Genomic DNA, 22,143 nt, shown 5'->3' with positions numbered 1-22,143 from the left:
GTATTATTTTAATCTTCCCAGGCCTGCTTCTTTTCTTCAGAGGATTTGTTAATTATCTAAAAGTCAGAAACATGTCTGAAAGTATGGCAGCTGCACATAGAACACGGTATTTCTTCTTATTATAGAGGTAAGAAATATTAATACATTAACTCTATTCCCTTCATGTATTCATTTTGACAAGATGCATATTATGTGTACTCATGTTGTTTACTTTTAAACCTAGCATATTTAATGTATGGCTATACTGTTAGCATTCAAGACTTAATAAGTTGTGAACTTTTTAAGATTTTTAAAAATTGGATTTCATAAATTTTAATTTTTAAAATATATGATAAATAAAAAATTTTGAAGTCAGAATTTAACTTTTTTAAAGATTAACCACAGGATGTAAGTAACCATTAGCACACGATTTAAAGGCTTGAAAAACAAAATATGACAAAGCACTTTAGAAGGATGGGCATTTTGTACAAAACTATGTGAAATCCACAGACATGTGTTGAAATAAACAAAACACAAATTTGTGGTTGAAAAGAAATTTTCCATGCACTAATCTTAACAAACTATATCAAAGAATAAAAGTTGTGTGAAGAAAATAGGAGCTCTGATGTTGTTTCCTAAATGACTTAGTTTGTATCAATAATGAAGCCTTCAACTTGAATAAATGGGAATGAAGAAATGAGTAGAGGTCGTCTCACTAGTTATTCAGTGAGTTTCTGGAGGCTGCATGCAGCTAGCTAGCTAGTAGTTTCTTCACATGAGGAGACCTCATGTCTCTATTTTCTATAACAGACTCTTTTTGTTATTGAAATACAGTTACATACAGTATTAGTTTCTTGTGTACAACATAGTGATTTGACATTTGTATATTTTGTGAATTGGTCACCACCATAAGTCTAGTTACCATCTGTCACCATAAAGTTAATATAATATTGATGGTATTCCCTGTGCTGTAAATTACATCCCTATGGCTTACTTGTTTTGTAACTAGAAATTTGTACATCTCGATCCCCTTCACCCATTTTGTGGCCTCCCATCCCCAGACTCCTTCCCCTTTGATAACTACCTTTCTGTTCTTAGTATCTGTGAATCTGGGTATTGTTTTGTATTGTTATTGGGTTTTTTTGTTGTTGTTGCACTTGTAAATGAAATCATGTAATATTTGTCTTTCTATCTGACTTATTTCACATAGCATAATACCCTCAAGGTCCATCCATATTACCACAGATAGCAAGATCTTTTTTGTGGCTGAATAGTATTCTATTATATATACACATATATACACACACACACACAGACACACACAGACACACACACACACACACCCCACATCTTTATCCATTCATCTACTGATGGGCACTAAGATTATTTCCATATCTTGACTATTGTAAATAATGCTGCAGTTAACAGAGGAGGGCATTTATCTTTTTGAATTCATATTTTCGTTTTCTTCAGATAGCTAGCTAGAAGTGGAATTGCCAGATCATAGGGTAATTCTATTTTTAATTTTTTGAGTAACCTCCATACTGTTTTCCAGAGTGTTGCCTCAGTTTACTTTTCCAGCAACAGTTCCACAAGGTTTCCCTTTTCTCCATCTCCTTACTAATACTTATTTCTTATCTTTTGGATTATAGCCATTCTCACAGGTGTGAAGTGCTAATCTCACTGTGTTTTTCATAAGCATGTCCCTGATGTTTAGGGATGTCGAGCATCTTTTCATGTGCTTGATGGCCATCTGTATGTCTTTGGAAAAATGTTCAGATCCTCTGTTCATTTTTTAATTGGATTGTTTAGTTTTTTTAGTTTCTGAATTGTATGAGTTCTTAAACTATTTTAGATATTGACTCCTTACTGGATATATGACTTAAAAATATTTTCTCCCTCTATACTCTTTTTAAAGCAAGTACCATATATTTCATGTCTATAAATGATTTGAACTTTTAAAGTATTTGAACTACATAAGCAAAGTGCTAAAACACTTAACTTCTGGATGTATCTACAAGTACAAAATCTTTCAAAGTTACTATAACTATTCTTTTTACAAATAGTATGGTTTGTGATTTGATTGTTTAAACCTTATAACAGGAGTTTTTGTAATCTAATATAATATACTTATTTCTACTGAGGAGTACAATGAATACAGTTGTATTTCTGGAAAATATTAAAGTATCCTTTTAAATGTTCTTTTACCTCTATCTAGAAGGTGTCACATTTTCTCTTTAACAACTAAAATGCTTTGCAAGCAGTAACAGTAAGAGTGTATCAGTATGTAAGATAAAAGGCAAAGTAATTTTATTAATTTAAATGATATTCTGTGAATATTCAGTGTAATTACCTTGTTTGCATTTTCAAGAGTCCAAAATACAATGTAAATATTTTCTAGATGGTTTCCTATATAGAAGCTTAAACTTTGGAATAAATTCTGATACATGCTATTTTATGTTATCTTTACCAAAAGAACATTGTATGCTTGATGTAATACTACTATAAAATGGTTTTTTATTGTACTATCATTTAAATTTTTGCAACTTAATATACTTCAAGACTAATTCTTTCTTTGTCCCTAGACTGCATCGACCAGACATTGTTTTCTTATACCAATGTGAAATTTCCAGATCATCTGTAAACCTACAACTTTAATAGGATAGAAGACTACTAAAAGCAGAAGACAAATTAGTGAAGAAAAGATAGATCTTCAGTATTGAATGGCAGGATGGTTTATGCTTAAAAGCCATTTCTGTTAATTTTCTTCAATATTTATATTTCATTTGTTTTGCACATTTGCATATGTGCCCATGTAAAGGATTTGCATATACTTGAAAGAAACCATAAAGTTGTAGCAGTAAAGTCCAGTCATATTTGGTTAATCAGTGTTTGATATAATTGAAAGAGGTGAGTGAGAAACAGTCTTCCAGCATGTAAATGCCATTGACTTCTGACCTGACATTTAGTATAATAAAAATGAAATTATTAACCATGTCAAATGCTTTAGTTTCTGGCTCCTAGATTCATCTAGTAACTCTACACATGAAATATCCTTTATTATATATAGTTTTTTGAAACCTTCAGTGCTGATTATAGAAAAGCTTTGTCAGATTTTTGAACATGATATTTACATTATTCTTTAGCAAACTCTTTCTGTAAATAACCATGCATAAATTACTTTCTGCGTTGTTTTCTTAGAAACTGTGTCTGGATATCTTTTCATTAATTTAAAATTAAGTGAACTTAATATATAGAGAAAATTTGAGTGTTAAAGATAGCTTGTTTTAGGACAGATTTTTAAAAAATGAGTATTCCACATGTCCTTTATAAGAAAATTTTTTTATTTTCTTTTTAAGGGACATGCCAGTTCTAGGGATTCTCAGTTGAGAAGCTTGGTTTTTATAGCATTGCCATCTTAGAGATTCTTGCAGGAAGAGATTGTATTAGATACTATATTTATTTCATTTAAGACACTTTTGAAAATTAATTTTCTGAGTAAGATATTCTCATTTGCATTTGTCTTTTAAAAGCCAATAAAAATATCTTTCAATTATCATTGTAATAATTTTTTCTTTAGATGTTTAGTTAAATGAAGAAAATAAAAAACGTTTACTAATAATAGCTTCTTGCTTTATGATTATAGGATTAACCTATAAAAATCATATCTTGAATTGAGATATGCAAAATAATCTGTTTTCAAGTTAATGGAAATGTGTCTGTGGAATATGGGGGTGTGGTGTGTGTATGTGTGTTGCAGGAGTTTGTGTGTATGTGGCCATTATTGTAACTGGAATCTACATTCATAAGCTACTACATTTTACAAATCATTCTATGTCTCATCTGTTTTCAGTTATATTTTTGCTTTTGAATACCAACATTAAAAATGATGGGAATTATGTCATCTTTTAAACTTAAAAATCATTTAATCTATACAGGACATATAAAATTGGTTGCTTGTTTTATTAGACACTGACTACTTCTCAAAGATACATCTAAAACTATTCAGGGACATTTTTCCATTTCTGAAAAAATAAATTATGCTTTATAACTTCTTTTGTATTTCTCTGTATTTTCTGATTTATTTCATTGTCTTTGATAAATAAAACATGCAGTTTTGTTTTGCTAATTGAGCCTCCTATTTTTTGTTTTCTCTCATTCATTCTCCTTTCCCACATAAAATTTTTATTGTTGATTAAAGTACCTGTGTTACACCCCTTGACATCAAACTAGCATGGGGTAAAGAAAATATTTAATATAGTTGCCTGATTTGGAAATTAAAATTAGAATGTATCTATTAGAAATGTAATCTCCTGCTAGATCTCTTCTTTATCTCATATGAAGTTTCAGTTTACCTGTACTTTGTTCTTTGTGATAATTTTTAAATGAAATTAAGCTATCATACATAGTAATTTTAGATTACTCGGTGAGCTATTTAATATCAGTTTATTAAAATGTAATATTTTAGTTTTTGTGGTATTTATCCTTGGTTTCTGAATATGGTTGTGTCACTTTTGATCGAACATCAAAAACTTCACTTTTTGCTTTGATTCCCCCTCCCCCTCAAATCTATAAGGTTCAGGTGTGCATGTTACCTGATCCTCTATAATTGGTACAATTCAGTGGTAGCTTTAAATCTCATCATTCAGTCGGGCATAGAATATTATTTTTAAAAACTTAACATTCTCTTCTAGATCTATCAAATTCTGCATACTTCCTTTCATTTCCTGTGAGCTTGGGTAGAACAGCTGCTGTTGTGTTTTGGGGGTGCTTAACTGCCTTTGCACTCTGTCTTAAAGTTTGAAATCAGAATCTTTGTTAGGGTGTCTAAATTTTTGAATGAATGTGAACTGAGGCTTGAAAGTTAATGCAAATATTTATTAAATTATTTCTGGTATATTTGAATAACTAGTTATGGCTAGGATAATTCATTTTCATGTATCTGTGTAATCAACTAAATTTAAGGTAAAAATACATTTTTCTGTATAGTTTGTTCAGGATTGAAATTAGAAATTTAAAATTAAAAGACAAATCCCATTATACTCAGTTAAAATAAAAATCTCTTTTTAATAGAAAAAATACTAATCTCTAGCTTTTTATTTTGAGTCTCTGAGATAATCTCCCATGCCTTTGAGGTGGTTCATAAATTTTAACCTGTTAAGACCGTAATCACTAACATTTACAGCAAAACAGTCCACAACAAGAAAAGTGAAATCCAAAAAGTCCAACTGGAGAAAAAAAAAATCAGGTTTTTTTAATTTAACATTTTTTTCAATTCTTCTGTAGCCTGCCAAAGCACAAAAGTAACAATCGTGCTTCTGATACCGTTATTTAACTGGAGTGACATATGTTCTGAGTTTGCTCAGAAACAGTTGTGATTATTTCTGTTTTCTCAGCTTAAATAGTGCCTCCTCTTTCAAAAGTGTCCGAATTTGGAGAATAAATTACATGATCACCCTACATATAACTGTAACTTTACTGAGAATTGACTGCCTAAACCCCCTGCTCTTTGAGAGAAGGAACTGGAGTATTAGGTCAGGAGCTAATTATTGTCACAGCCTTTCCTAGCCAACCCATTTGTCAGGCCTGTAGAATATGCACAGTATCTTTTTATTTTTCTTTTATTTTTTTTAATAGAAGTTGTATTGGAATGATTCCAGCTTATGGTAAATAGTAAACAATGAGCTTTTATATTTTAAAACTGCTGTTAAATGTTATTTTAATTGTTTATTATTCTTCAGATAATCATATGAAATGTTAGTGTATTTTTTTTAAATCTCATTCTTGATAAAGTTCAACTGTTAGATGATAATGTGCCAATTATTATTATAGGAATGTCCTTGCCCATATATAAAAACATGCTGACATGTGTTTTGCTTATTAATAAAGTTCTATAGATATGGAAATGTGAACCTGTGCATCCTTTTGAAAATCAGTTTAAGATTCACAACATATTATTACCATCTTAGCCTCACAAAATGTACGGTAGACCTTATTTGAGATGAAAACAAGCTGGCATGGAATTAAGTTAGAGTGTGGAGCAATATTAAACTTGTCACAGTAATTTGAATGTTAGATGATAATGCAATTTAATTTTAGTACATGCAAAAAATCAGCTTTATGAAAATTTATGTTCATTGCTACTTTGCAGAATATCAGTGGTAACCACAGTCCTCTCTTTGGGCTTATATTTGCATTTGGGACATAGGCCTAGAATGCAAAAACTTCCTTCAAGTTATCTAGAAGAAAATCAAAAAGCTCATTCCATACTTGATAAAGATTTTAAAATATTTATTTTGACCTCAACATGCATGGTGGTTTTTTCTTTTTTGATGTTTTCAGCTTAGGTTTTCATTCTTTTGAGAGGTTGAGCTACCAGCTTTTAAAAACCCAGTTGATTTTCATGAGAACCATTTTTAAAAATCCAGCAATAAATGGAGTATCACCTTTTTAAAAAAGATTTATTTATTTGAGAGAGAGTGGGGGGGAGGGGCAGAAGAGAGGGAGAGAGAATTTCAAGCAGATTCCAGCTAAGCACAGAGCCCAGTGCAGGGCTCAGTCTCGTGACCCTGAGATCATGACCTGAGCTGAAACCAAAAGTCAGATGCTCAGCTGACTGAGCCACCCAGGCACCCCTAGAGTATTACTTTTTTTTTTTTTTTTTTTTTAGCAGTTGAGGTTATGGAAAGCCAAAATCACACACTTCTGGTTCCCAGAAACTTAGAGGTAGCTTCTCTCTCACACTTGCAAGAAGAGTCACCTCATTACTTTCCTACTCCTTTTGTGTTTTACTTAGTTCAGCATTTTACCTTCAGTGACACAAGAAGGGATATAGGCTATCCTTACAGCATAATGTCTTCTTTTAGCTTTACCAGAAGCATAGTAAAATGAGCAGGTAAAACCAAAGTTTACCCAAATCTCAGAAGAAATCTGGAGGAGCCACTGTACTCAGAATATGAAAACTAGCAGATAACCTTATTGTAAAGTATGAACTCTTCAGAGATTCAAGAACAGTACTTGTACTACCTAAACCCCTAGTATGGAAATACATTTATCATTCCTTTCCCATCGAACTTAGTTTCTCAAGCACCTGAATTCCTGTGTGGTGATTTGGTTTGGCTGCGCAATCTATGGGATTTGGGCCCCCTTTTTTTTTTTTTTTTTTTTTTTAATTTTTATTTATTTACGATAGTCACACACAGAGAGAGAGGCAGAGAAACAGGCAGAGGGAGAAGCAGGCTCCACGCACCGGGAGCCCGATGTGGGATTCGATCCCGGGTCTCCAGGATCGCGCCCTGGGCCAAAGGCAGGCGCTAAACCGCTGCGCCACCCAGGGATCCCAGGGGATTTGGGCTCTTAAATTTTAATTTTCATCTTGTTCAGAGATAAGACCTAAAGACTTTTTTTTTTTTTTTTTTTTTTTTAATCAAGTAGGCTCCACACCCAATGTAGGGCTTGAAATTGTGACCCTGAGATCAAGAGTTGCATGCTCTACCAACAGCCAGCCCGGCACCCCAAGACCTAAAGAATCTTAATTGTTAGTAAGCATTGGTGATAAAGTAAGTGTAAGGTATCACTTCCTAAATCCAGTTTTTAAAATGACGGGCAGACTATGGAAAACAGCGTCAGTTCATTGAGTGTTAGGAACTTTTAAAAGATAATTGAGTCTTAACATTTCCCTAATCCAATGGGATCTCTAGGGATGAATTCTTCCTTTTAAACTTATTTTTATCATTTTAATTTTTTTTAGGGAGATGGAGGGGAGGGGCAAAGAGAGAAGGTGGGGAGGGCAAGAGAGAATCCCAAGCAGGCTCCAGACCCAGCATGGAGCCCAATGTGGGTCTTGATCCTACAATCCTGAGATCATAACCTAAGCCAGAATCAAGAGTTGGATGCTTAACTGACTGAGCCACCCAGGGGCCCCAACAGGGATGAATTCTTAGTTGAATGATTCTGGGGGCCTCTCAAGAGCTGGGATTGTTATTCAAAATGGTGCATTAGAATCACTGGAAGTTTGGGGGAAATTAACATTTTAGCCTCAAATACCAGAGGATCCAATGCAGTACACTTGTCCTGTGACAGCATGTTTCTTTCTGTAGTTTGAAGTTACGGGATTTTGGTGTAGTAGGAATCTGCTGATTCCTTTTTCGTCCTTATGTACTCTGTATAGCTAGCTCCTTGTACAAAGGTGATGGATAGTTACAATGTTAGGATCAGTGTATCAGCCTTCTTGCAGGAAAAGGGAAAGGCACACAAAACATCTTAGAGTTAATGAGCATTTCTTGAGCTCTTTATGACCTCTCTGAATGAGAGCCTTTCTGGTCTTCATGCCTTTATACACACAACGTGGCTCCGCAGGGCTGTATCGCAGGGCTGTATCACAGGGCAGTGTGGGAGCGTTATATAGAATAGAAGTGTTTGTGCTGAGAAGGTGGTTGTTTTCTCCAAAGTCCTGTAAAGTGGGCAGAATTGGATTAATTTTCACATAGCTGATTTTTCCTGCCTCAAGAAATGTAACTTCTTTCCACTAGCACGCACTTTTGTCATTGAGGAGCTTCTGGATTATTAAGAGAAGTAGCTTTATGTAGCAGAAAGACTGGCTTTTGGAGCCCAATTGACTAACCCTGAACTCAAATATCAACTTTCATGTAAGCAGAGGCAATTTGCTTAGCCACAGCCTCAGATTCCTCAACTGTTTGGGAAGCATGCTATGTACCTGAAGATTAGGTGAGATTTATATGAAAGAAAAACATTGTACCTTGCTCAATGTGTTCCCAGACCAGGCTGCCTGTTACTGTCAACAGATACCTCATGCATTTGAAATAAGCCCTTGCCTGATGTGGGCCTTGCACCTGCCAAAAAGGGTGATTTTAAAAGCATTGTGCTGACCTAGTGTTAGTTCCTTATATCTTCTGTGAAGCAAGTGGAATCAAGGCCGAAGATTCTAAGGGACACAACCATGCAAAGGAAGGGAGTTGCCCATTGTACAAGCAATAAAGCACTGCAGCTGGTGGGGAGTGTGGCCAAAGTGTGGAGGCCCCAAAACCAATCCCACAGAGCTTCACTGTTGAATGGGGATGAGTAGGTATTCCCACTTCCTGAAAGTTCACAGTATGCCACTTGCTTTTATGAAAAACCTGCATTAGTTGTTTTCGCTGACTGAAAGAAATCTAAAGAGGATTTTTGCTTTAATGACAAAAGATGAAAAGCAAAAATAGCATCCAACATTTGTTTTGCAGCAAGTTATTACAAGGGTAGTGTGCACCCCAAGCAGCCAGAGTGGCCCTACCAAGCTTCTTTCTCTGACCTGCCCTTAAGTATCTCAGCATCAAGCCACCAGAGCTCTAAACTGGGTCTGTGAGCATCTGCCTCTTAACCTGATTTGTTTTGTGCATTTGTTAGCAAGATGTGTCATAAGGTATCAGAAAAGCCTAATGATTTTTGGGGTCTAGGAATGTTCAGAAATTAATGGTAATAAATTTAATGATAATTGCTTTCATATAGATCAATGATAATTGCTTCTTCACTTTATACATTTCGGCTTACAAAAGGTTTCATAGGAATGCTTTCGGGTAGCAGGAGAAACCTGTCATTGATGCTGCATAGCTGTTGCTCAGGGAGCCAGTGCTCTAAAATCCTGGGTGATCAGAAAATAGTGGCAGATTGTTGTTACCTTCATGCTGTTACCTTCACATGAAATCCAACTACCCTATCCATTTTTCCACCTTCTTCAAAAAGAGCTTAAATACCATCTCCGTTGGGAAGGTCCCTTCTCTCATCCTCTCACACTGACCTGGTCCTCCTGGTTTTCATAGCCCTGTGTATTATTTCTGTCAAGGCACATAAGGCACTGCATTATCATTACTCACTTTTGTGTTACTATCCTCAGTTGTAGATATTAAGTCTTCTTCAACTTTACATGCCTCCCCAAAACTCAGTACAGCTCGGTAAATTGGAAGGGTGGATGAGATGGCTGCTAGTGCCAGGCCGTGTGTACACCAGGATATGTAAAATGCTTTCTGCCCTTTAACTCTAAGCCAAAAGGAGGAAGATTTATAAACAGAAAATGCGAGATAGGGACAAAAATCACAGGCCTGAACAATTGATCTCCAAGAGAACCAGGGCACCCTTCACTAGAGAGGTGACACTAGAACTAGATCTTCTAGAGAAAATAGAAGTGTGTAGATATCTTGAAATGTATCATAAACATTTCTTGTTTTTCCTTCTCTTGCATGATGCTCTTTCTTGATCCTCCTCTGAAGGAAGTAATCATTTTTCCAATTCTCATGGCACTCCATCTGAGCCTCTTTATTATCCAACCACGTTGGTGCCACGTGTGGCACCGCTATTGGCATCCATGTCTCCTCACTGCTGCTTGAGGCAGGATCCATGCCTCCTGTAACTCTCTAGCCTTCAGTGTGCCTGGCACTTGAAAAATCAAGCCTGAAGTTTTCCACATGTCATTGTGAATTACTCACTTTGCTATTGCAGATACTACTAACCTCAGTAGTTAACAATGTACAGGCACCCTCTCTAAATACACAGTACAAGAATATAGAATAAATTATGATACCTCTTTTTCAGATATCTTCCCATTTTTTCTCCCTTTTCAGAAGTAACCACTGTTAACTATTTATTGTATATTCTTACAGATTTTTTTCCACATAAGTTTTTTTACTAGTATGACCCTGTCTTCTGTGATGTCAGCAGAACTTCTGATTTCTTATAAAGGTGAGCTGCTGATCCCAGGTATAATGTCTGAGGCAATGTTCCTGTTTCTCTGCATTCCAGGAGGCAGTTCTCAGCTTCTTCCTGAAATTCACTTTGTTTTCCCTGAGAAACCAAGGTTTATTATCTTGGTTCTTTAGTCTTTAGATGAGGGATGACTTGAGGCTTCAAGGCCTTTGGGAGCTGGGTTGTTCCAGGATCTGATATTTGCAGCATTTAGATGTCCTGCTTTCTGATCTTCTGATAGGTCTATTTTGGCGAAAAGTTGTCTGGAACTAGATTATTAGAAGGAAAGGGGTTGGGGCTGACAAAAATACCCAGGCTGGGTAGGTTTAGGGAAGCCCAAAATGATTCTGGGTTTAAAATTTCCCTTGTTTGGGATCCCTGGGTGGCGCAGCGGTTTGGCGCCTGCCTTTGGCCCAGGGCGTGATCCTGGAGACCCGGGATCGAATCCCATATCGGGCTCCCGGTGCATGGAGTCTGCTTCTCCCTCTGCCTGTGTCTCTGCCTCTCTCTCTTTCTCTCTGTGTGACTATCATAAAAAAAAATAAAAATAAAAATAAAATAAAATAAAATAAAATAAAATAAAATTTCCCTTGTTTCAAGACCAAAATTGTGTTCCAGGATGTGAGAGTCACTGTTCTCTGGCTAAACCTACAGACATTTATAACCCCTCCTTTCTTCTCTAATTCTTCCTTCCTTTTTTTTTTTTTTTTTTAAAGATTTTATTTATTTATTTGACAGAGAGAGAGCACATGGAGGGGGAGCTGAAGGCAGAGGGAGAAGGAGAAGCACACTCCCTGGGGAGTAGGGAGCTCAATGCAGGGCTCGATCTCAGGACCTCGGGATCATGACGTGAGCCGAAGGCAGACACTTAACTGACTGAGCCACCCAGGTGCTCCCAATTCTTCCTTTTTTGGACTCAACTGTGACATGTGGAGCTGAAGCAACTGTCTTGTGCCATTGAAGCCACAGCTGGTAGACTAACTATGAGATCAGTAAGGAAGGAGAAGCCTTGATTTTGCTGACATCACAGAGCAGTGCCTGAGACTTGGACCTCCCTTACCTTCTAACATTCTGCACAATGAGAAAAATAATTGTTTAGTTATCGTTAGTCAGGTTTTCATTACTGATATTTAAGAAAAATTCAAACTCATACACAGATATAACAATCCATTTCCCCAGAAGAGCTGCTCAGGTCATCAGAAGACAGTAACATGAAAAAGGAGTCACAAGACTTACTGCCCACAGTGGCCATTGACCATCCAGGCTCTTTGTACTTGGCTTGTTGATTGTCAGTCAATTCAATACAGTGGCAGTGTCTAAGCAGTAGGTTTACATCTGCTTTACTCATGCCTTCATTCTCTTTTTTTCTCCAATTGGGAATCCCATAGAATGACTAACTTCCCAACAACTGCTTCCAGAAATGGCCTTTGTGAAAATGTCAGCGGCCACAATTCAACCATTATCTCCAAGATCATTTGATGCTACCCATACTGCCCATCAACAAAACTTTGCCAGGGGAAGCAGGTGCCATTTTTAAATTATAGCTTGGCAAAACGACAAATAAGAATGGTCCAGGCGCAAAAGGGCACTCCCTTTTGCAATGATCTAGCTCCCAAATGTACGGTATTGATTTGCATTTTCAGAAATTAAACTAAGTCTGATTCTTTGGAGTTAAGGAGGTTTCTAGGTAAAGATCCTGCTGCCTAATAGACTCAAAAAATACTCACTGTCTCCACTCTCACCTGCCCTGAGTTCTGCTTCTGGTCTGGTACAGGATAAATGACTCTGAGTTTCATTGGCTAGCCACACCAGGAAAGTTTGCACAAACACTTCCCTAATAATGTGTTTGCAATGATTGCTTACAGCTTTGAGCATTGCTGTGCCATCCCCCTTAATGTTAGTTGGAAATACATATTTTCTCACTCCAAATTATTCCCCCCCCAAAATTATTTTCTTAGAGAAGTTAAAGGAAGAATATGCAATGAAGTCTTATAGAAATAAGACTTAAGCTTCCAGATTCTGAAATTGATTTCTTTTTCAACCGTGCGTAGCAGAATGCAAAAGAGGTGTAGAAAAAAAGTCTGAGACTGTTTACACCTACTTATTAACAGTGATTACCTCTTCCCCTCTCTCCTTTTTTCTTATCTCTTTACTTCCTGCTTTTTCTCCCTTTGTCCCCTCCTCCCTCTTTTACTGTTTCTTTGCTAACATAAACCTAGTTTATCATTGTCTGAGGCTAAGAGTAAAGGCCAAATATAAAAAATTCTGAAAGTAATTACTTGTAATGTGAGCTCCATTCTGTGTATTAGCTTCAGCCATTTGTTTACATTTGGCAAATCTCTGGGTCCTCAAATTCTAGAAAAATGTTTTTAATAATGCTAATATTTTACAATTTGAGAACTAGAGGGTTTTTTTTTTTTTTACGATTTTAATGTACTATTGGAAGATGGACATTCCTCCACTGCTTTTGATGTTTCTTCCATGTGGATGAAATGTAATTAGTGTAACTCCTGACCATCCTCTTTATTAGCTTTTCCTCTGGGGAGTAATTTATTTGATGGGTAAATCTGAAATGTAAATACCTAGGTATGTTCTGCTCAGCTTCTCTTCTTCCTCTGGGGAGGTAGCAGCTCACAGGAGTTCCAGTTGTGCTCTGTTCTTCAGGGTTAGCTCTGCTTTGCCCCAGCCCATAGAAGAAAGTGTAACACGACCTGGGTAGGATACATCTGCCTAATTTTGGGGTTCATTTAACTTAACTATGCCCCCCAATCTAGTTTTATCAGCAATAAAGTCAATATTTTAATTCTCCATGTGCCACTTTTTCGTTTTATTGCTTACATCTATATAACCCAGGTGGGAAAGAGAAGTGCTTTACTGGGATCATCAGAAACTCACAATATATATTCCCTTAGACTAGCTGTTGACTAGATGTTCATTAGCCATCTTCAATATACAAGACTCAAATGCACAACTATCTGAATTCTTATATTTGAAGTCATTTATTTGCTGCTTATTTTATTTTTCAAATTTTTATTTAAATTCTAGTTAATATATAGTATAATATTGGTTTCTGGAGTAGAATTTAGTGATTTATCATAACAAGTTATATAACAAGTGCCTTGCTTATGAAGTCTTTTAGAGGAGGATTTTTGGATAGATTGAGGCACAATATTGAAGGAGAAGAATAAAGTTGGAGAACTGACATGACCTTTTTTTCATAACTTACTACACAGCTACCGGAATCAAGACAGTGTAGTCTTGGTGAAAGAAGAGACAAATAGATCAATGGAAGAGAATAGAGAGCCCAGAAATAGACAACACACACACATACATAATACATACATACATACATTTAACTAAATAAAAGAAGAGATAGTCTATATCCATGGTTACAAAGACTCAATATTGTCAAGACATCAGTTTTTCCCAATACGATCTATAGATTCAATGCAATTCCAATAAAAATCCCAGCAAGTTATTTTGTGGATGTCAACAATCTGACATTATAAAGATTATAAAGTTTATATGGAGAGGTACTGAATAAGCAAGCAGGAGCCAAATCAGAATCACATTCACACATGTCTTCTCTGGGACCAATGGCTTCTTGTCACCTCCCTATGTGTCAGCTTTATTATTTTTTTCTTTCTACAGTTGATTTCTTCAGTTTATCTTTCTTGTGCCTACCTCATAATAATCATCTCCAAATGCCTGCCTCAGTCCTTGACTTGACTTTGAACCTAACAGAAGCCTGCCTATGAAGTCTCTCTGTGTCCCACCCTCAAACTCCCAGGAGATGAAATTTCATGTGCCTCTCTCCCAGGCACTATGTACTCTGTCAGTCTGTGGTATGCACCCATGGCACCATCTGGCGTTGGGGAAAGGCAGGGTCATACCTGCCTTCATCTGAAGTGGTGGCAGGGGCAGACTACTGCATATTCTAGCATCTTTATTTAGTACACTGCACACCCCTAGAAATATGACCAAACTGGAGGATCCCTCAACCTAGGATGAACTTTCACATATTTGGTCAGAACTGACTGATTTGAAAGCTAAAGTTTTGGGCTTAAATGAAGTTTGAGTGAAAGTTGTGGTCCTGTCATACAGCATTTTCAGATTTTGTTCTAGGTAAAATAAGATTGATGAAAGGATTTTATCTGAGGACCCCTGCTTCTAGGAAGATGGCATAGACAGACTTTGTTCCTCCCATTGACTACAGCTAAAAAACCCCAAACATTATATAAAACAGACCTAAGGAAAAAGGTGGAGAGGCTTTTTTCCAGGGACCTCAGGATCTCAGAAACAACACTGGGGTGATTTCCCTGAGTTTTCTTCTGCCCTGTATATCCCAGACATGGAGCCAGCAACCTGGAAATCCCAAAAGGCACAGACACAAAAGGTCCCCAGCAAAATTCTGATCTCTCTACCCACAGGACCAGGAAAGGGGCAACCTAGTAAAATTCTTGGACAACAGAAAATTCCTAGACAACAGCTACTCTGCTGCCAGCCAACACTGCAGAAAAAACTGTATTCTCATCCAAACTCAATCAACAAAGTGAGAAGTCTAGACTTCAACACTCAGCAGGCTGTAACAAGGCTCTTACCTTCAACGGGGCTGAGGAGGCCATGTAAGGAGCTTGCACTTGGAAGTCAGAGGAAGCCTAGTGGGCGTCAGGACTTTTGTCATCCAGTGGTAATAAGGCCACCTCAGTGTTACTATATGGAGAGATGAACGCCCTTCTTTCCTCAGCAGTAATGAGGAGGAGGCCCCCTCCTTGGGTGTCAATGTGGGTTGAGGAGGGAACTGGACTTCTATTCTGCATGGAAGTAACAAAGTCAGCTAAAACAGGTTTCAATGAGACCTAGTGTCTCATGACTTTATATGAACTGTCCAGGTTTCATGTGAAAGAAAATCAATCATAACAAGGATTTCAAATGTATACTTACTAAAATCTAAAGTAGGAATAAAATGTCAAGAAATGCTCATGTGACTATTTAATCTTAAGTATTTAATCTTATGAATAACTTTGGAGAGAAATCCAAGTGATTACAGTGCTCAATTGTTTATTTCCATGTATTTTCAAGAATGCTAATAGACAGAAACAGGTAAAGCCTTCTAACCATTACATCCTGAGCTTGATGCTGGTTGCACATATGAAGATAGAGCCCTTGGGGATGAGAGCTTGAAAAGAGAATGGAATTAAAGGAAGAAGATTATCCAGAGAAACATAAAGTGGTGGTCTTGAGTCATAAGACTAAAGCATCAAGATATACAATGGAATCCATATACTGGGGAGTTTTCTGGAAATGTCTGGAAAATAAAGCTAGTAAGATTCTTGGAGGTAGGTGTGTGGTTTTGCTTTAACTGGAGAAATGTTTTATGTTTTCCTAAGTAAGTAGATCATCTATTTAGTTGCCCAAGTGAGTAAAAATTAAAAATGCTTTAAAAATCTTAAAAATATCCATCTCTTGTGTATATTACTGCTGATCATTCCTCAGATTTCTGTAGTGAATTTTGAACATTTTTCAAAAAAATGGAAAAGATGACATTCTTAAGTGATGAGAAATATGGCTAATTCTTTAAATAATTGATCTTGCACCCCTCCCATCCCCTAGGTTTTACATATCTGTAAAAAGGGTATGAGGAATGATCTCTTTAATTGTATGACCAAGTTTGTCTTCTTTTAATACCTGAGAAAAAGGGGAAAAAAGATCAGAAGTGTTGACTTAAGGGTAAGTAATAACTGAATGCTTACTAAGTGGCTAGATGAGTATCAGAGAAATGGTTCATGTAAACTTTGGGTTCTGCCCACCCAGAATGTTTTCTCTATAAAAACTTCAATCTTGCTCTCCTTAGGTTCAGCCTTCCTGAATTTACCATATAAACTTTTAATGAGTGCTCTATTTGCAAAACTCCCTTCCGGATCAGATCGGCAAACGCAAGTTGATAGTGGACTCCCATGCTTTTTTTTTTTTTTTTTTTCCTTTTAACTTCCCTTTCCTTGTATTTGCCCCACTGAGCCTTAGCAAGGCAGGAATCACACACATTGCATAGAGTGCACTTATCGGCCAAAGGGAAAACAAAACAAAACAAAAAAAACAAAAAAAACCACGGACATTTACAATGGTAGTCTAAAGCATTTTTTTTTTCTAAAGCATTTTTATACTGTGATTTCAGAGTGAAATGATGTCAAACCATCGTGTTGTACAGCTAAAGCTAATACGACATTATTTGTCGATTACATCTCACTAAAGCTGGAAAAGAGAAAAAAGGATTTCAAAAGGGGTGACTTGTGTTAGGCACTTTGATAAAAAAAAATAGTATCTGCTCTAGCCTATGTGGAAGTTTTTAGACATAAAATAAAAGCTGCTTATTAAATGCTAGAACCTACCTCACTGTTGAGGGGTAAAGTGACATATAATGATGTCTGGAAACAAAAGGAAGAAAGGTTCAGAATCTTCTATATTTTGACTTAAAGTAAGCAACTAGTGGGGTGCCTGGGTGGCTGACCCCTCTAGTGGCCCCTCAGTTGGGTGCCCGGTTGGTTAAGCGTCTGCCTTTGGCTCAGGTCATGATCCTGGGGTAGGGGTGAGGAGGTGGATGCAGTGGCTTCTGGGACTGAGCCCCACTTCAGACTCCTTGCTCAGCGGGGAGTCTGCTCTTCCTTCTTCCTCTGCCCCTCTCCCTGTTCATGCTGTCTCAAATAAATAAATAAAATCTTAAAAAAAATAAAGTAAGCAACTAGAATGCATCGATGCTATTAGCCATCTTTTAAGACAATTTTACAAATAGAGAAAATATTTTATTTACTTGTCCAAACAAAATTTAACCCTCAGTATTATTTCCTTCTTATTGTTTATTCTGTCTTTCCTCTGGAATGGACATATAAAATGTGAATTAAATTTAAATCTCAAAAAAAATTTAGATCTCAATGAAGACTAAAATATGAAAACATTTTTATTCAGTTATGTTTAATTAGTAGATCAGCCATTATTACAACCCCTCAAATGTGCATATTTGTAAGAGCAGCACAATAAAAACAGGGTACTTTGAGACTCTTTTTATAGTTGTTCTTATTTGTTAGATACTTTTTAAACATGGAGACAACAGCAAACAATGCAAAAAATACAAGTTTGATTATGTTATTAAAAAACTATAATGCTCTGATTAAAAGACATTCTTTTTTCATGTACTCTTTAAAGAGCAAAAATAGATACTTTTTCAGTGAAAAACTAATGTGTCCCTATAACCAGAAGACTTCAGTAGTCTTTTAAAAAGAAATTCCAGAGCAGCCCGGGTGGCTCAGCGGTTTAGCGCTGCTTTGAACCCAGGGCCTGATCCTGGAGACCCGGGATAGAGTCTCAGGTCAGGCTCCCTGCATGGAGCCTGCTTCTCTCTCTGCCTCTCTCTCTCTCTCTCTTTCTCTCTCTCATGAATAAATAAATAAAATCTTAAAAAAAAAAATTCCAGCAAAAGTTAACGTTGTGAATTTTTGAAAAAAAAAAAAGAAAAATCATTTCTAATATCATTATCTTGATACAATTTTCATTTTGGCTCATTGTTTTACAGGTCTTGACCCCATGCAGTTACTATTTTTTCAGGCAAATTGTGTTCTCTTTTTTCTTCACTGTATTTCACCCTACAGTCCATTTTTATACAGTTGTCATACTTAGTATTTGTGATAGTTTTAATAATTTCATTTGTGGGAATTTCTCACATAAAAAGACTTCAGCAAAGAAAAAATACCTTATGAAGATGTTTATGATCCCTTTAGATATAATAAAAATAATACATAAAATGATCATATAATAATATTATATTGGTGAATAATATAATAGTAAAATAATGAGTATAACCATTGTCCAGCAATGGTAAATCATGGCCTATATACAGTATAGAGTATGATATCAGTGCTTCTGATAGCAGCCAAGAGGATGAGCACTCTGATCATGGTCAGCTCCAGAGACTCAAATGGCCAAGTTGACTGTCACAGTAGGTTGGGTAATATCTCTGTTCTACCTTCTGTGTTATGTGTCCAACAAAAAGTTTTATTTAACAGACAGAATGTGAGGAGAAGACTAGTGAGTAAAAGAGGCCCGAGGATGGCTCAACCTTCAGTTGGCATTTAGCACAAAAGTGAAATACATCCCCAAACTTGGCAGTGCCATGAGCAGAGATGAGTTAACAAGTTATAGCTGCTCTTCTTTCCTCTCAGGTTTTTATATAAGAAGGAACTAAGGTGCTGAGCTGACTTAGGTCACCTGGTTCAGGAAACCAGCATAAAGGAAAGGAACCTAATAGGCAAAGAAATGGTGTGGAGGGATTGATTAGACTTCTGGGAAGCACTGGAGGCAGGCAGCCTGCATGGGGCTGGTCCCACACAAATCAGAATGTTTACCTCCCAGAACAAATGGCAACTGCTCCTTCAGGGCAAAGAGCCAAGGTCATGGATGATGCCCATGATATCCTTGATATTCTGACCTACATCCCTACAGGCAGGGCAAATTGGCCAGGTCAAATTGGGACTTTGGGTTTTCCTTGGGTATAGTTATCCCACTGGAAATATATTTAAGAGATGTTTTAATTTAATGTCATTATTTTTAACAAAGGACCCCTCAATATATGTAAAAATTAAACTAAAAATATAAATGGGTCAGGGTTTTCATGAATAAGTTTGCTGCTTATTGATACATCATTCATAAATTTTCTATTTCATTTATTCATGCTAAGTTAAAAGAAAACGTCTTACTTCTCCTTCTTCTTCTTCTTTTTCTTCTTCTTCTTCTTCTTCTTTTTTTTTTTTTTTAGGGGAGGAGGGGCAGAGGGAGAGAGAGAGAGAGAATTCCAAGCAGGCTCCTCACCAGCATGGAGCCCAATGTTGGGCTCAATCTCACAACCGTAAGATCATGACTTGAGCTGAAACCAAGAATCAGTTTCTTAACCAACTGAGTTACCCAGATGCCCCAAATGTCTTACATTTAGAATGTCATACTTATTTTGAATGAAATGTCAAAAAAATTGCAAAATGTTTTAAGCACAATGAGATAATAGCCTCAAGTATTAAGCTATGCTTCCTTTTTTTAATCTCTCCTGTGACCCCTACCATGTGTTTCTCATGCAGGCAGCAGGGAGGAAATACTAACACTTGTCAGAGTATAGCTATTAGAACAGCAATGTAAGGACGAACAGGTAAGGGGCTTGACTAAAAAAAAAAGTCAACGTTTAGTTTCATGTTCCCAAATACATTTGATGTTCATGGCAGGAATAGCAGTTGAAAAGAAGAAGTTTTTTGAGTTGTAAGAAAAGTAGTGTCAAAAATCAGAACTCTGAAAAACTAAAGTATAGTGCCATGCTCTAAACAAGAGGCATACGCGGCTATCCCACAGATCCAGGTAGCCCACCTACCCAGACTACACAAAATTATTGCAGTCTAGGGGAAGAAGAGAGTAGACAAGGAGAGCCATGATTAGGCAGTGATGTGACTGAATGGAGGACTCCAGGCACATGCTTGTGGGTTCCGGAGTGCATTGCAACTCTGCTTTGTTTTCTTGGTGGGGACTGGGAGAGGGTGAGGTTCCAGATTTCTCCCATATTGTGGTGTGGGTCATGACATTAAGGCAAAATGGCAAGGAGAGCGTCTAAAACCTTACCCTGTCCCTAAGATGGGCACAGAAGCTGATAGAGAGGGCTATGATATCTATGCAATCCCACAGTTAAGAGAAGAGAGATGCAGACGAAGTGCCAAGGACTGTAGGCTGTGAACCAGATGGAACTATGGCCATGGGACTGTGGGCTATAGACGTCCCACATGAGAGACCAGTGAGAATGAGGACCCGCACTGAATGCCAGCTTGGGCAGATGACAAGTCCCAGGGGCCTCTGACTCCTGCTGCCTATACCTGGACATTATAGATCTTTCTGTACCTTTGATGCAATCTTGAAGAGATAGAAAGGGGATGGAAAAGGCATTCTGAATTAACCAAGGAAATTCTGCTTGACTACCATTCCCTTTATATCATTTATGAAATGAGGGCTTGAGAAAGAAATAAGTTGAGTTATAGAAAAATCAGTATTTTTTGCCGAATTGAACTTGCAGTCTATGAGATTTAATGCATAGTTATTAGTATAAAGACCTAGTCAAAACTTTATATCAGAACCTTACATATCCAAATAAAATGAAGTATCTTAAAATGCTTACATATAAAAGGTTAAATATCAACCCTTAGAGGGAGATTTTCATTTTATAAATTCATTCCATCAAGATTTAGTGCATTTGGAAGGGGATCCCACTCAGTTTCCACAGCCTTCTTATGACATAAATGTCAGTACTGTTACAGTAGTTTCCTTTGTGGAGAAAAAAAAATATTGTAACATAAAACTAAGTTTAACTGAGGACTTTGATTCAGAGGAGCCAATAGGTTAGAACTGTGCTTTTTCTCCCTTTGCGGAAAAATGTGTATCCCAAATACTGGGTCCTTATTAAGCTAATTCTGTATTTGGTTCTTCGAGAAGAGTTTTCCACTTTGATCATCTATCCTGTTTCTTCAGTCCCACGGACACAGCTAATTTGTCCAAAGGTGCACAACTGACCTAAGCTGGGCCAATCAGATTTTCTGTTCCAGAAAATTCAGAACTTAAAAGCAGGGTACATGAGTTTTTGGTAATTGAGAAACTGTAAACTCATGTGGTGAGTTCCCAGGGCAGCCCTGAGTAGGTTCTGAAAGCTTGGTTTTCAGCAAGTCTTGGATCTCAGCAGCTTTTCTAAAATCCATCAGTTTTGCCTAAGTTAACTAGATCGGTTTCTTCTGGTCTATAAAACCAGAAGAAAATTTCTGGGTGAAATCAGAAGGTCTTGCCTGGGATACTGGTCTTTCTTTCCCTTTCCTTCCTTTAAACATGTAAAAACACACATGCACACCATACAAAGTGTTCTTTCTGAAATCAGCTCACAAAGGTGGTTGAGTCACCCCTATAAAACTTAGCCCTGGTCCCTGATGGGCTTTTTAAGAGAAAAAAATAATTTTTAAAATCTAGTATGTTTGGGGATCCCTGGGTGGCTCAGCGGTTTAAGCGCCTGCCTTCGGCCTAGGTTGTGATCCTGGAGTCCTGGGATCGAGTCCCATGTTGGGCTCCCTGCGTGGAGACTGCTTCTCCCTCTGCCTGTGTCTCTGCCTCTCTCTCTGTGTGTGTGTCTCTCATGAATAAATGAATAAAATCTTTAAAAAAAATAAATAAAGAAAATCTAGTATGTTCTTAGATAACCACAATTACTTAACAAATGGCATGTGTGCACCTGTTGGGTACTACAGAACTTCTCGAACCTTGGAATCATATTAGACATCACCATCCTTGTTTCCTATTCCAAATTGATGTTTTCAAGTCATGCTTGCTTATTCTTTTTATCACAGCAATCACTGACAACTCAACTTCCCA

The 22,143-nt window shown here is 36.9% G+C and overlaps 1 protein-coding gene across 2 annotated transcripts in view; it reads left to right on the top strand.

The window, feature by feature from the left end:
* NDFIP2 (Nedd4 family interacting protein 2) overlaps positions 1-5,891 on the top strand; it is an 85,494-nt gene extending 79,603 nt beyond the window's left edge. For both annotated transcript variants that reach the window (XM_077855273.1, XM_077855272.1), the window contains exons 7-8: positions 22-127; positions 2,565-5,891. In XM_077855273.1, coding sequence (XP_077711399.1) covers positions 22-125 — 104 coding nt within the window. In that variant the 3' untranslated portion in view covers positions 126-127; positions 2,565-5,891. The remainder of the gene's footprint in view (positions 1-21; positions 128-2,564) is intronic.
* The last annotated feature ends 16,252 nt before the right edge of the window (positions 5,892-22,143 follow it).

Source organism: Canis aureus, chromosome 17, assembly GCF_053574225.1.
Source record: "Canis aureus isolate CA01 chromosome 17, VMU_Caureus_v.1.0, whole genome shotgun sequence".
Taxonomy (NCBI): Eukaryota; Metazoa; Chordata; class Mammalia; order Carnivora; family Canidae; genus Canis; species Canis aureus.
Note: the sequence above shows the minus strand (reverse complement) of the source record. Positions and strands in the feature narration are given on the sequence as shown.